We start from the raw sequence: 16,995 nt of genomic DNA, 5'->3' as shown, positions 1-16,995 counted from the left end.
TTGCTGAAATATGACATGAAGTTTAAAAAAGCCTAACATATAAAAATCTCTTACAAACTGGTAAGAAACACACTAACGGAAATTAAGTCCTACTAAGTGTTGTATGATGGCGGAATTCTCCAAACAATGAATAAATTACTTAAGAAAAAAAAAAGACATGACCATATCAAGCAAAAGCAAACTGAAATAAATACTGGAAAATTTTATTAAATGTTGATAAGTATAATACATTTGTCCATTAAGATAACAGAAATTGGAATATTATAATCAGTAATTTACAATAACTCTTTATATTGCAATATTGCTGTTGTAAGTAGAAATTTGTACTTCTTGTCTGATAAATTCTACCTTGAGAAATATTTAGACTTATAGTGAAAGATTTACATACTGAAATGTACTAGCACAATAGCTGAAGCATATTGCCATGCAAAAGGCTGTGAGGGACACTCCCTGTAATAAAAACCACATGGATGGACCATTGACATTTTCTCTGGCTCAACTTCCTAACCATGAAACACCCTAGGTAACCTTCCAAATGCCTGAGATCTGAAAAGGGCTCCCTTAAAAGATAGATTGTGTTCCCCAAAAGAGTTATTACATTCAGAGGAAAAGGTACTCAAATTGAAGTCGGTGGTTGCCCAATGCCCTTCCTTTTCTCAGAAACATCATCTGTCCAAGTAGCACATTCCAAGAGGGAACTTTTCTATTCAGGTTTTAAAGATACAATCAAAAAACTGCTTGATTCTTAATTATAAGCAAAAGAAATCCACTTATAGATTTAAGCAGAAAGATGTTGAATAGGATATTGTACAGAGGTCTAGAGAACTAAGTTCAGAAGCATAAAGGAATAGTAAAGGCTGGGTAGCTCCCAGTTATCCAGCCAAATCCTATACAGAAAGAGTCCGATGCAGAGACTGAATCCTGGGTGTTCCTGACTTCACAAATGCTGCCCTTGAAAAATGTATATTGGTACTACAGTTACTCTGTCACACAAATAGATTTCCCACTGTTTCACTCTTAAAATCATTATTTGTTTCCATTCAAAGTTTGGGATTGGTGGAGATAATGGATGAAGTTTACATGTGTGCATCCTAGCAACAGAAGAGGTATGAGTCATGAGCATCTGACTTTTGGCTTCAAATTGTGGGAAGTGAGTTCTGCCTCTCACTAAGATTCATATGTTGGGAATGTGCCAAAAGTGCGACCAATTTATTATTTTTTTTAAAGACAAAAGCCTATTGAACAAAAGGCAGATTAAAAATACACATTGAAAAATGTTATTAAATGTTGAGAGACATTAGCAGATTCTGTGTATGCATTTTCATCCAGAATCTGCTATTAGATGGAAGGAGAAAGGAGAAGAGGAAGGTAATAAAATTATGCTGATTTATTTGTCATTCAAATAAACAAAAAATATTATTTCACATAAACGGAAAATAACATGACAGAAACAAGAAAAATAATGTGTAATATGGGCCGGGTGTGGTGGCTCACGCATGTAATCCCAGCACTTTGGGAGGCCGAGGCGGGCGGATCACAAGGTCAGGAGATCGAGACCATCCTGGCTAACACAGTGAAACCCCGTCTCTACTAAAAATACAAAAAATTAGCCAGGCGTGGTGGCGGGCACCTCTATTCCAAGCTACTCAGGAGGCTGAGGCAGGAGAATGGCGTGAACCCGGGAGGTGGAGCTTGCAGTGAGCCGAGATTGCGCCACTGCACTCCAGCCTGGGTGACAGAGCGAAACTCTGTCTCAAAAAAAAAAAAAAAAAAAAGAAAGAAAAAAAAGAAAAAATTAATGCGTAATATGAAATATGCTAGGAAAGAAACAAACAAAAAAAATCTTGTAGAATGGATGAAAACACGGCCAGGTGCGGTGGCTCATGCCTGCAATCCCAGCACTTTGTGAGGCCGAGGTGGGCAGATCATGAGGTCAGGAGATCGAGACCATCCTGGCTAACATGGTGAAACCTGACCTCTACAAAAATACAGAAATTAGCCGGTCATGATGGTGAGTGCCTGTAGTCCCAGCTACTCCAGAGGCTGAGGCGTGAGAATCGCTTGAAGCCAGGAGGCAGAGGTGCACTCCAGCCGGGTAACAGACCGAGACTCTGTCTCAAAAAAAAAAAAAAAAAAAGGATAAAAACACTAAATCAAAAGGAATGTAGAGTAAAATTAAGCGGGCTCTGGAATGCCTCTATGCTAGTTTCAAAACCAATGATACAACTTACTGGCTATGGGGCCTTGGGAAAGTTATTTAAAGATTTTCTGCTTCAGTTTTTTTCATTTATAATATGGTATGCAAAACACAGAAAAGGAAAGCCAACTCAGCGAAAAGTGTGTAAATGTAAACACATTCCTAAACAAACAAGAAATAATGAAAATTTAAAAAATTAAGCCTTTAAGAAGTCAAGAACAGGAAAATAAATCTAAATATTATTTAGAAAGGAATTAATAAAGATATATAGAGACATTAATAAGCCAGAAAATGTAAAACGTAAAAATAATTGACTTGTTAACTAAAAGGGAATGGCTCTTTAGAAAAGAGAAAAAAATATGAAATAGGTAAATATTTAAAACTTTAATAGAAAAACTGTCGGTGGAATGTTGAAAATGCATACACAGAAGAATGTAGTCACAGGTAAACTAATAAAACAAAATTTGCACATATGCTGAAAAGGGTTAATTTCTTGAATATTCAAAGAGATTTTTAGAAATCAACAACAACAAAAAAACCTTAAAAAGCCCAGGGAAAAATAGGTAAAGGACATGAATGTACAATTTCCAAAGGAAATAAGAGACAACAATTTGAGCACCCAGAGAGGACTGCTTAGACAAGAATCATCTATTACAGAATAATACCTTAATAAGACTACATTGTTTCTGGCGGAGTGGGCTACATATTATAGAAATCCGGACACAAGTATAGGAAGTGTCTGTGAAAGAAGCCGATATTGGAAGCTCTATTCTATGGGAAGTATGAATATATAATGACAAAGCAATTCATAATGGAAATCTCTGAACTTCAGGGAGATTATGTTACTCTACAATGCGTATATTTAGCCAGCCTAGGCAATAAACAATAAATACACCCATAATCTAAGAAACTAGGTGAAATAGACTAAATGAAAGCGGCAAAATCAAATTAAATATAAATACTAGAAATATATAAGGAGCTTTTCTGTCTTTGTAGGCTTTGGATCATGGACCGGATATGAAAGCAGTTATTAACATGTATGGCAGACTAATCCACCGTGTTAGATATCGACGTGGTCTTTGGAGGACAAGACAAATTGTCAACTTAGCAGAGCTAGAGGAATGGATGGACCGAAAAAAATGTAAGTGATACAGACACTTCTGGTTTGAATTTAAGTTTGGAGTTAATTTAACCATTGGAATTTTAAATATAATTACCTTTAGAAAGCAAAGGTAGATTATATTTTATATTGCTGTAAGCAATATGCATTTTAAATTAGAATGTTGTATATTTGAATTAATTTATTTGGATCCTCTGCAAGTAACAGAAAACTCATTCTAGCTAACCAAAGCAAAAAGGAAATTTAACAGCAGAATATTGCAAAGATAGTGAAACAATTAGCTTTCAGACTGAATATGAAACACAACTGCTTCAGAGATCTAGGGAGCAGGAAATAAGGGATAATCTCAATTTGCCTCTGGGGGATAGATAAGCCCCTACCACTTAAAGACTCTTTGTTGCTATGCTTTAAATTCATATTCCAGGGAGACAGCAGCTGATATGTATAACTTGAGTCATAAATCCAACACTTTGCAGTGGGAGGGTAGGGAATCTTGCTTGAGAGTTGTACAGAAACTGTTTTCATTGGAGGAGGGGTAGCTGCACAAAGGAAAACTAAGTATTTATACCAGAATAATAGTTAATGGACACCGAGCATACTAGACAACACATTGCTTATTAGTGTTAGAATTCTATTCATAGAACAAATTATCTCATTGATGTCTTAATTTTCAGAGATCCCAATTTATATTTATATTTAATGAATTCAGTATTGCTTAGGATTAGGATAGATTATTAGTGCCAGTTTCTTGACTAAAAAAATGATACAAGTAAATTATATTTAATTGGAATCATTGTCTTACTGCTTTATAAGGTAAAAATGTGAAAATGTTGGTAGTCTCAGCTAGTCATACAGTATTTATTTTACATTTAAGACTGTAAGTTCCATGAAGAAAGGGATTATGTCTGTTATATTTATCAGTAAGTACTATCTAGCAAATGCCTGGTTTCTAAGAAGGGCTCAAAAATATCTGTTAAAATGATAGTTTTCATTAAGTTATGATAAAATTATGTGCTAAAAGCTATTTGCAGATAACCAGAACTCTTTGAGTTAGAATAGTTTCTTTTCTATGGCTAGAGGTAGAGGGAGGAAGAAGTCAGAGAGAGAGGAGAAAGAGAAAAGGGAGAGAGAGGTTGTTCTATATAAGTCAGACGTCCCTAGATCAATTCATCCAGCCCAGCCCAACAGCCTGGTTTCTAGAGAAAAGAGCAGAAAGCAGCAAAGTGTTGGAGAGATGGGAAGACAGGAAGAAGAAAGAATGAGAAAGCGAGAAGAGAGAGAGAGAGGCAGAGATAGAGAAAATCCTTCTCCCATTAAGAAGCTACTTGGACTCCTTTTACTTATAGAACTGAGAGAGAGAGAGAGTGAGAGTCAGATTTTAAGACTTTTGCCCATAAACTCTCCATACCACTAGTAGAAAATTCAGGAAGATCTTAGTACTTTTTTATGAATCGTAGTTTATGTTATATAATCTGATATAAATGTACTGATTTTATAATACTTATCAAAATATATACTAAAACTTTACAGTTATTACACTGACCACATTTTCTTTTCCATCCACTTTAATTTTTAGCTGCTGACTTCTAAATCACATATCCTTTCCAAAATGCTCCTACTATTTTACTCAATTAGTCTTCTCTTCATACCCCAAACTATCACTAAATTGATTTTTTAATGTTATGGAATGTTTATTTTTCATAGCTTTACTTTCTTTCCATGGTTTCTCCTTCTCAATTTGTAATGCAGATTTCAATATTTTTGCATCCTAAAATATCCCTTCAGTTTGAAAAAAATAATGTGATTTCTGTTTTCCAGCCTGGACTCTGGTGCTTTCTAGCTGAGAAGCTTTTTGAGTAAAAGTCTTATAGATAGTGAGGGATAAGCCAGGTGGACTCTGGGGGAAGAAGGTTCTAAGCAGAGGGAGCAGCAAGCACAAAGGCCTTAATTTGGAGATGGCTAGTCTTGGAGAAAGCCAGGAGACTAGTATTACTGGAATGAAGTTTGTGACTGGAAAGCAGAGCAAAATGAAATTGGAAAGGTAGTGGTGAGCACAGGTTACGTCAAGCTTTATAGACCATTGCATTTTACCTTGAGAGAATTGGGAAGCCATTGGAGGATTGGGAACAGAGGACTATGAAGCAACTTGTGTTGCAGACATCACTCTGGTAATTTTGTTGAGAATAGGCTCACATGTGGCAAAAACAGAATAAAGGAGTCCAGTTAGGACAGGTGGTGGTCTGTCCAACATAGGAGCTGAACAATAGAACAGAAATTGGTAAATGAATAATTTAAAGAATTACCATGTGTTCTCATTGTTCAATTCCCACCTATGAGTGAGAATATGTGGTGTTTGGTTTTTTGTTCTTGCGATAGTTTACTGAGGAGGGGGGAGGGATAGCATTGGGAGATATATCTAATGCTAGATGACGAGTTGGTGGGTGCAGTGCACCAGCATGGCACATGTATACATATGTAACTTACCTGCACGTTGCGCACATGTACCATAGAGCCTAAAGTATAATAATAATAATAATAATAATAAAAAGAAAAAAAAAAAAAGAATTACCAACCAGAGCATCCATTTACATTGAGGGGTAAAGTAACTCAATAGAGACAGAATTTGCAAGTTCTAATTTGTCTTCATGTTACTTAGAAAATTCTTCATCCTTTCCATGTGTTGATGGCTAATTGGGTGACATTTGGCAGATACCTATACCCTTTTTAAGCATCTTTCAATGATCAGAAAATTTCATTAATTTTCGTGATTTAAATTTTATATTTACCCTAAGTATGTCATCCTTGAATACTAATTCTCCTTGCATGTTGCTGAAAGTTTGCTCATAGGGCATAATATACAGGTTAAGGGCACTGTTATCAATTATACAGTTTCAAAGTCATGATATTAATAGGTATATCAATATTATCTTGTGAGAAACATATAAAATGATTAATTCAAGGAGAAACTAATAAAGGTCTATATACTTTTTCAAGGAGAAATACATTTACTTAATCACAAAAGTAAAAGGTGATATTCTTTTTGTTTTAGTTTAGAATCAGATCCTGAGACAATAATTCAAGTACAACTAATTTGCTTGGGAGTTAATCCTAGGCAATACTGTTAATGGAATGGAGAAAGGAGACAGAAGGGAAAGGAGTCAAAAAAGAGTGCAATATCAAGCAAATTAGTATGTGGACAACTGAAGCTTAATCCCTCTAGGGAACTCAGAAAAAACAGTGTAAACAACTTGCCCTGAGTGCTGGGTCTTTATCAACCAACTCCCCTGAGTCAGTGGTTGAGGCCCACTGCTTGGTACATAGATAGTTTGAGTGAAGGCCTGTAGCCAGAGGGAGCCCTTAGGCAATGGAATGCAGATGCTGGCAATTGAAAGTCAACTTAGCATGCACAGAAGTAAGGGACAAGGAGATATGGATGGGGCACTGAAAGAAACTGCTCTAGTTTGCTTATTTCAAAAGAGACAAATAGCCATAAATAAACTAAATATACATTTTCATTTATTTTACTGCTGTGTTTTAGGATCTCAAATAGCTATTCATATTTAGACAGTCACTAAATATGTCTTGAATCTGTTGATGTCTGATAGCTATCTCCCTCAACTAAATGAATGAATGAATAGAAAAACAGAAATCCATGTGGTTGAGTGCCAGGATGATATAACTTCTGTTAGAAACCACCTTGGTGCCCTTTGCCATTGGCAGCCAGAGCTAAACATGTATTTGAGCAGTCCCTGACATCCTATAAATGTTGACTTATACAATCAACATTTACAGGATACAATTATACAATTCATGGGGTTAAATGTAACATATTTCAAAGTAGAAACTCAGTGTCACTTTTTTGAAAAAAGAAAAAAGGAAATTATTTATGGAAAACTACACTTATAAAATGTATGCATCAATTTTCTTGCTCATTATCTAACTCCCTTCTAAAGTCAAGTATGGGAGATAAGTGATAGGTGGCCCAACTGAGTGGTTTTCTGTGGTAGTCTTGAGCCAGGAGTGACAAAGTATCTTAAATGTGAAAGTAGAAATACATGAAGTTAGTGAGCAAAAAGTAGACATTGCTCCCAATTAGAGGCCAACTTTAGAAACAGAATAAGCCATCTAAAGTAGAATTACCAATTTAAGTAGTTAGAATGTGAGTAAAAGCCAAAAAGAGATGAAAAAAGTAGAGCAGCTAATAAACAATGAAGAGTGAACTGGATCAGTAGGTGTCAGGTCCTCAGAAGTCCTGACATAAAAACTGTCTTATGACATGGTTGAGTTGACATTATAGGATTTATGGTCAATTGTCATGAAGCCAGTATAGAAGATGCCAGTATTCATCTTGGGGAATCAAGTAAAAATTTCACTACTATGGAATGTGAGGAGAGAGAAACATGCCCACTTCCTTCTAACCTTTGCCAGAAAGTTGACATAGTGCTAGACTAATCATGGAGACTTACTGGTAGACAGGAAAATAAAGCTAGAGTTAAAGTTTTTACTTGACGTATTGTTTAAAAAATTTTTTTCCTTTACATTTTTGTCCTTTTAGTCTATGAAATAATGTTTGCTAAGAGGGAAGATTGGCCAAAAATTGAAAGAAGTGAGCTCCCCAATTTCTTCAGTGACTGTGGTCATTTCCCAACTCAGAAACAAATTGATGATACTTGGGACCTGGTCCATCAAGGTGAGTAGTTTCTCATTTCTTTTTTTTTTCCACCTTCTTTTCCTTTCAACTTCTTTCTTTTCTCTTTCCCAACTTTCCTTTGTTGTTCTCTTCCTTTCTTCATTCCTTCCCTTACTTTTACTAAATTTTTTGTATAAATCCTTTCCCTCAAATTTCTTTGTATCTGATCTTAATATTTGTGAAGGAAAATATTTGAAAAGTAGGCTAAAAGAAGTTAATACAATACAGGTTTTTTTGGAGGAAGGTGGAAGAGGTGGTTTTCATTTTTATAGTTTTTAAGTATTTTTGGATATAAAATAAGTTACATCAAGCTGAGTATATTTTAAACCATCGTATTTTAAATACTGATGCTAGGAGGCTTTCTCCTGCATAGTTAGATTTGGTATTGGAGAACACGGTCAAGTTAAAATGTATAAACATTGTAAGCTATTTCAATATAATAGACTTTCACAGAAAATCATTTCTTTTCTAAATAATACATGAAAAAATATTGTTTATGAGAATATTTAATAAGTTAAATTGAGCAAGATTTCTCTCTACACTAAAGACTAATAAGGGGATGTAAATTGTCACAAAAGCATGAAAAAATCTCGATGAATTTTCCTTTAATATTTTAAGATTCTTTTCAGCTTTTCTTTTTTCCCCAGCTTTGTCAAAGTATAACTGACAAATTAAAATGATTTATATTAAAGATGTAATGTGATGATTTGAGATACATATGCATTGTGTAATGACTATCACAATCAAATTAATCAATATATCCATCACCATCCATAGTCACCGTTTGTGTATGTAAGTGTGAGTGTGTGGTGAGGACACATAAGAACTATTCTTCTAGCTAATTTCAGGTAATCAATACAGTATTAACTACAGTCACCATGCTGTACATTAGATCCCCAGAACTTATTTGTCTTTCAAACTGAAAGACAAAAAGTTTGTATGTTTTGACCAACATCTCCTTAATTCACTCCAACCCTCAGCCCTGGCAACTGCCATCCAACTCTATGCTTTTATATCAACTTTTATAGATTCCACATATAAGTGAGACTACACAGTATTTGTGTTTCCATATCTGGCTTGTTTAACTTAACATAATGTCTTCCAAGTTCATCTTTATAGTGACAAATGACAAAATTGCCTTATTTTTAAAGGCTGAATACCATTCCATTGTGTATAATACCACTTTTTAACAAAGCTGGAGGCATCATGCTACCTGACTTCAAACTATACTACAAGGCTACAGTAACCAAAACAGCATGGTACTGGTACCAAAACAGAGATATAGACCAATGGAACAGAACAGAGCCCTCAGAAATAATACCACACATCTACAACCATCTGATCTTTCACAAACCTGACAAAAACAAGCAATGGGGAAAGGATTCCCTATTTAATAAATGGTGCTGGGAAAACTGGCTAGCCATATATAGAAAGCTGAAACTGGATCCCTTCCTTAACACCTTATACAAAAATTAATTCAAGATGGATTTAAGACTTAAATGTTAGACCTAAAACCATAAAAACCCTAGAAGAAAACCTAGGCAGTACCATTCAGGACATAGGTATGGGCAAGGACTTCATGTCTAAAACACCAAAAGCAATGGCAACAAAAGCCAAAACTGACAAATGGGATCTAATTAAACTAAAGAGCTTCTGCACAGCAAAAGAAACTATCATCAGAGTGAACAGGCAACCTACAGAATGGGAGAAAATTTTTGCAATCTACTCATCTGACAAAGGGCTATTATCCAGAATCTACAAAGAACTCAAACAAACTTACAAGAAAAAACAAACAACACCATCAAAAAGTGGGTGAAAGATATGAGCAGACACTTCTTAAAAGAAGACATTTCTGCAGCCAAAAGACACTTGAAAAAATGCTCATCATCACTGGCCATCAGAGAAATGCAAATCAAAACCACAATGAGATACCATCTCACACCAGTTAGAATGGCGATCATTAAAAAGTCAGGAAACAACAGGTGCTGGAGACGATGTGGAGAAATAGGGACACTTTTACACTGTTGGTGGGACTGTAAACTAGTTCAACCATTGTGGAAGACAGTGTGGCAATTCCTCAAGGATCTAGAACTAGAAATGTCATTTGACCCAGCTATCCCATTACTGGGTATATACCCAAAGGATTATAAATCATGCTGCTATAAAGACACATGCACATGTATGTTTATTGCGGCACTATTCACAATAGCAAAGACTTGGAACCAACCCAAATGTCCATCAATGATGACTGGATTAAGAAAATGTGGCACATATACACCATGCAATACTATGCAGCCATAAAAAAGGATGAGTTCATGTCCTTTGTAGGGACATGGTTGAAGCTGGAAACCATCATTCTCAGCAAACTATCGCAAGGCCAAAAAACCAGACACCGCATGTTCTCACTCATAGGTGGAAATTGAACAATGAGAACACTTGGACACAGGAAGGGGAACATCACACACCGGGGCCTGTCGTGGGTTGGGGGAGGGGGGAGGGATAGCATTAGGAGATATACCTAATGTTAATGGGTGCAGCACACCAACATGGCACATGTATACATATGTAACAAACCTGCACATTGTGCACATGTACCCTAGAACTTAAAGTATAATAATAAAAAAAAAAACACTTTTTTTTGTCCATTCATTTGTTGACAGGTTGCTTTCTTATCTTGGCTATTGTGAATAATGCTGCAATGTAGGTACAGCTATCTCTTTAACAAACTGATTTCATTTATTTGGATGTATACCCAGTAGTAGGATTGTTGGATCTTATGGTAGTTCTATTTTTAATTGTTTAAGGAAATTCCATACTATTTTACATAGTGGGTATACCAATCTATATTCTACCAACAGTGTACAAAGGTTCCCTTTTCTCCACCTCTTCACCAATACTTGCTATCTCTTGTCTTTTTAATAATAGCTATCATATTAGGTGTGAGGTAATATCTCACTGTTGTTTTGACTTGCATTTCCCTGATGATCATATACATGTTGGCCATTTGCATATCTTCTTTGGAAAAATGTTTATTGAGGTTTGTTGGCCATTTTTGAACTGAGTTATTTGGGGATTTTTGCTACTAAGTTGTATGTTTATCATTTATTTTGGATATTAATCCTTTATCAGACATATGGTTTACAAATATTTTCTCCCATTCTGTAGGTTCTCTTTTCGTTTTGTTGACTGTGTTTCCTCTGCTGTGCATAAGCATTTTAGTTTGATGTAGTTCCACTTGTTTTTTAAAAATTATTTTTATTTTTTATGATAGAGACTGGGATCTAAGTTGCTTAGGATAGTTTTGGACTCTTGGTCTCAAGTGATCCTCCTGCCTCAACCTCCCAAGTGGCTGGGACTACAGGCACATGCCACTGTGCCCAACTCTTTTTTGTTTGTTTGTTTGTTTTTGCTTCTGTCACCTGTGCTTTTGGGGTCATATTAAAAAAAAACATAGCCAAGATTGCCATCACAGTGTTTTTCCCCTGTTTTCTTCTAGAAGTTTTGTGGCTTCAGACTTTACATTTAAGTCTTTAATCCATGTCAAGTTAATTTTTAAATATGGTGTTAAATAAACAGCAGATTTTATTCTTTTGCATGGGGCTATCGAGTTTGCCCAACACCACTTATTGTAAAAACTATCCTTTCCCTATTGTGTATTCTTGTCACCCTTGTCAAAAATTAGTTGCATATAAATGCAAGGGTTTACTTCTGGGCTCTCTATTCTATTCCATTGTTCTATTTGTCTGTTTTTATGCCTGTATCATACTGTTTTGAATACAATAGCTTTTTAATATAGGTTGAAATCAGGAAATGTGATGCCACTAGCTTTGTTTTTCTTTCTCAAGGTTTATTTAGCTATTCAGGAACTTTTATAGTTTCATGTAATTTAGGTTTGGTTTTTATAAAATGCCATTGGAATTTTGTTATGGATTGAATTGAATCAATAGATCATTTTGAGTAGTATAGGCATATTAACAATATAAAGTCTAATTCATGAACACAATATATCTTTTCAACTATTTGTGTCTTCAATTTATTTCATCAGTGTCTTATGGTTTTCAGGGTACAGATCTTTTGCCTTTTGGGTTAAATTTATTACTAAATGTATTTTCTTTGATGCGATTGCAAAGGGAATTGTTTTCTTAGTTTCTTTTTCAGATAATTTTTTGTTGATGTAGAGAAATGCAACTGATTTTGTTTGTTAGCTTTTCTTTCTATTTATATACTCATGCTCTGGCTTTCTACTGTGTTTAGAGATAATGTCTCCACAATGTAATTGAGAAGAGATGGTAGGGAAGTGAAACAAACATTTCAGGATTTTTTTTTAATCTAAAGAAAGGGCTCACATACTAGTACAAAGGTGTGAGTAAATCAGAATGTAAAGATGGATGCTTCATTATATGTTTGGAGTTCTCTTCTTTCATTCTTAGTGCAAATTTAAACAATTCTTTACCTATGGACTTTGTTTTGCCACTGCTGTATCCTAGTACCTGCAACAACTTTTTAGACTTTGATAATTATTTGTTCATCTATTTGTAGAAGCACCTACATCACTTTGTGCTTCAGTTTAGGTTGTTTAAGTGACTTTTTCTTAATGACAAAAGTATTTAATGTTTTATTATAGAAAGTTTGGAAAATATAGAAATATATAAAAATTTTGAAGAAATAGCAATTGTTAACATTTTCTTTATCTAAGTTTTTCTGTCAATATGACATTATTTTATGAAAATCCAGATTTTCCATATATAGTTTGAACATATTGTTTTTGTTTAACAATACTCATTAGTTTCAAAGCTATAAATAGGTTTTACGGTGTTATTTTTGACAGAGTAGTAATCTGCCATATGGATGTTCTATAATGTATTTATTGTTATACATTTAAGTTGTTTTCATTTTTCTTATAATAATAAAATTAAAAAATTAAATGCAGCAAGAAATCAAGTACTTAAAACACATATATGACTAGTGTTAGTAATTTAGAATATGTATTTTTTTTTCAAATTAACAGTTTCATAGGGGTATTTTTCTCTATTCATTATTTTAGAGTATATCATAATGGCTTAGATTTAGAGCATGGCTCTGTGATTAGCTTGCCTGGGCTTAATTCCCTGCTTTACCACTTTCTAGCTGTCTTTAGACAAGTTATTTATTCCTTCTATACCTCACTTTTTTCAGCTGTAAAAGGAAGATAATATCTAAGTCACTGGACTGTCGTGAGGCTTAAATGAAATAATTATGTAAAATATGTGGTCCATTGTAAGTGCACAATAAAAGTTTGCTATTATTCATAAATAATTCTTACATATTCTTAATTATGAAAATAAACTTTTATAATTATCTTCATTTTGAAAATGTTTAAATATTAAACAAAATTGTATAATGACTCATTTTAACAGAGATTTTATACTGAATGTCATCAGTTGGTTTCTACCCATATCATCTCTTTTGATTATCATCATGATCTATATGCTAGAGGAGGGGATATGCCCATTTATACATATTTTATGGATGGGAGAACTGAGGCTTAGAAAGAGACTTTTCTAAGCTCATTGATAGACCTGGAACTTTAATCTTGCTCTCTTCAAGTTAAGGTGAATGCTTTTTCCATTTTACTATGTGCAGACATTTTAAAAATCAATGTTATAAAAACATAATTGGATGGATGATTAAAACATTCTTGATAGCATAGGCTGCCTTTTATTCATGTTTCCCCGACTAGCTTAATGCCTTGCAATATGTTAGATTTTTCTGTAAATGATTGTGTCTGTTAAGATTCTTATTTAAACTAAAATTTTCAAAAGAAAAGTTAATTTAAAAGCATATTTTTATTATAATGCATAAGATTGGAAAACTTTCCTTTACAGAAAGGGGCCACTCCAATGTAATTTTAAATATATGTCTAATTATATTGCTCCATCCAGCTACAATACTTTTTGACGCATAAGAAGATTTAATTTAAAATGGAGGAGATATTCTAAAATAATGAAAAGACAACAGAAAATTGATACAAAAAGGAGCTAAATTAATGGATTCCTATTTGCTTCTGGTATATATTCTATTCTTAAAAGAATTTGATTTTATGCATTTTAGATTGTCTATCATCTTCATTCATACTGACTTCTTTGATTGTGTATAATAGCTCCAGATGTGCAACCTACGCATTTTTTCATCCAGTAGAATATTTCACCTGAATGCATATGTAACTAATTCAATTGATTAACTACTTTAGTGTACGACATCAAGTGGGTCACATTTCTAAAACTGTCTTCAGGTATTTTTAGCTCTTTTTTTTTTTTCATTCTTTATTCTTATCACTATGGTAACAAAAAAATTTGTGACTGAGGACATGATTTTTGTCTAAAAATCTTACTTTTGGAGAATGAAGCAACTTCAGGCTACATGTGTAGGCAGATCTTAAAAGCTGCAGAATATGCAAACATGAAAACCATTACTTGATATCCATTTAAATTCCAATAAATGAAACTAATAATAAGAGAATAGCATATCAAAAAGTAAAGAAAATAATAAATTGTGGGTGTATGTTATCTACTTATACTTTTGTCTAGTCTTTAGAAATGTGAACTTTGAAGGTTTTCCCCTATTTTTCCAACATGTAAATAGAACTTTTAGTTCATTTTCTGCAATTAAGATAATCAAAAAAACTCAACAATGATAAGTTCATTTTTAGTGAGGAGCCATAGACAAAAATCTTAAAAAACATGAAAGGTACTTATGTTCTGTTTAACCTGAAATATCCTATGCATCTGAACAAATTATAACCTGAGATATTATATGAGTCATTTTAGGTTTTCTGACTAGTTAGTGACAAACTATAACTATTTCCTGAGCCTCCTGTTCCTCAGACCACAGCTTTGTCCACCACAAACCAACAATGCTGCGTTTTCTGCTCCTTTACCAATATATAGCTTTTTGTTATTAGATGGGAAACATATAATGATTTTCTCTTAAAAGTTTTTCACATGAACAGGCACTCTAATCATAAAGTTTAATTATCTAGGAAGGGATTTAAAAGGATATTTTAAAAATAGAGGAATTTAGATTATAAAAAATTTAAGACTGAAAAATTCTGATGGTAAAAGAATGAAGACGTATCAGAGGTAACATGTTACAATAGCCTTATTTTAAATAACTTCTAAAATTGAAATTTAACACATTCTTATTGTAACACATTTTGAAAATACACACTAAAAATAAAAGGTGAAATGAAGAACACTGGCAACTTTATGTTTGAGAATGGCGTGAGGCTCCTGACTAGGGATCAGAATAGGTAGTCAGTACTTATAAGGATCTTATAAGTTCCCCCATTAACATTTGGTTAAATGTGTTTGGCTATTTATCGTCTTCATTAATAGAATAAAAATAGGATCACATTATACATATGTTGCTGGTGCAAATTGCAGCTCACAAGCTCACTGTTTAAGACTTACTTTATATTTTCAGGCTTCATGCATCAGATTTAATTTCAGGCAATTTGACATTTCATTCTATTTTTTTGAGGTTTTTGTTAAATAAGAATGGACGACAGTCAATCTCTATTGCCACTATCAGCCCCAACCAACCACTGATCTGCTTTTTGTCTCTATAGATTTGCCATTTCCGAAAATTTCTTGTAAATAGAATCATACAATATGAAGTCTATTGTCTTTTAGGTAGTGACATAGCTTGTGGGGTCCAGATGATCTGCAATATTAGCTGTCAACTTTGGCACTTCCTGGTAGATAGTTCACTACAATCCCACATACTAGATCACTTAAACAATGATAATTTAGTGTCTCATAGTTCTAAACATCAGGAGTCTAAGATCAAGGTGTTGGCTGATTTGGTTTTCCTTAAGGCCTCTTTTCTGGGCTTGTTTTCTTGCTGTGTCCTCACATGGCCTTTCTTCTGGGCAGGCTTACCTCAGTATCTCTTCAGTTTTACAGGGACTCCTGTCCTGTTGAAGTAGGGCCCTACCCTTATGACCTCATTTAACCTTAATGCCTTCTTTAAAGGTCATATCTCCAAATAAAGTCGCATTACAGGTTAAAGTTGCTTAACAGGTTAATTTTGGGAGGAGACACAATTCAGTCTATAACACCTGGGATATCCACTGGACTTATTGGCACTTATTAGTCAATTTAATCAGGATGAAATAAAGATTCTCTTTTTATTTTATTTTTTGAGATGAAGTCTTGCTCTGTTGCCCAGGCTGGAGTGCAGTGGTGCCATCTGTGCTCACTGCAACCCCCACCTCCTAGTTCCAAGAGATTTTCCTTCCTCAGCCTCCTGAGTAGCTAGGATTACAGGTGCCCACAACAATGCCCAGCTAGATTTCTGTATTTCTTTTAGCAGAGACGGGGTTTCACCATGTTGGCCAGGCTGGTCTCAAACTCCTGACCTCAGATGATGGGTCTGCCTTGGCCTACTGGGATTACAGGCATGAGCCACCACTCCTGGACAATTCTCTTTTTATTTTTTAACATCTCAATTGAGTTATAATTTACATCTTAAAAAATTCACCCATTGTAAGGATTCAGTTAAATGATTTTTAGTAAATGTACAACGGTGTACAACCATAAGCATATTAGATTAAATTTAAAATTTAAAATTTTAACCTCAAAACATCATTTTGTGCCCATTTGCAGCTAATCCGTACTGTTACTCCCAGCCCCAGACAACCACTAGACTGCCTTCTGTCTCTATAGATTTGTCATTTCTCATAAATAGAGTCATGCAATATGTAGTCTACTATGACTGGCTTTTTTCAACAATATTTTTGAAGTTCATCCATGTTGTAGCATATTTTAAGTACTATATTCTTTCTTATTGCTGAATAAGATTTCTTTGTATAAATAAGCTACATTTTGTTTATCTACTCATTAGTTGATGGACATTGGGGTTGTTTCCACCTTTTTGTTATGAATAATGTTGCTATGAAGATCTCATTGTGGTTTTAATTTGCATTTCTCTAATAATGAATGATGTTGA

General features: G+C 34.2%; 1 protein-coding gene across 6 annotated transcripts in view; it reads left to right on the top strand.

The window, feature by feature from the left end:
* Window positions 1–16,995, top strand: part of IQCM (IQ motif containing M) — a 505,544-nt gene that overhangs the window by 295,920 nt on the left and 192,629 nt on the right. For all 6 annotated transcript variants that reach the window (XM_054485869.1, XM_054485868.1, XM_054485865.1 and 3 more), the window contains 2 exons: window positions 3,194–3,338; window positions 7,873–8,007. In XM_054485869.1, the coding sequence (XP_054341844.1) occupies window positions 3,194–3,338; window positions 7,873–8,007 (280 nt within the window). The remainder of the gene's footprint in view (window positions 1–3,193; window positions 3,339–7,872; window positions 8,008–16,995) is intronic.

This window comes from Pongo pygmaeus, chromosome 3 (genome assembly GCF_028885625.2).
Source record: "Pongo pygmaeus isolate AG05252 chromosome 3, NHGRI_mPonPyg2-v2.0_pri, whole genome shotgun sequence".
NCBI classification, from domain to species: domain Eukaryota; kingdom Metazoa; phylum Chordata; class Mammalia; order Primates; family Hominidae; genus Pongo; species Pongo pygmaeus.
The sequence above is the reverse complement of the archived record's forward strand: the minus strand, read 5'-3'. Positions and strand labels throughout refer to the sequence as shown.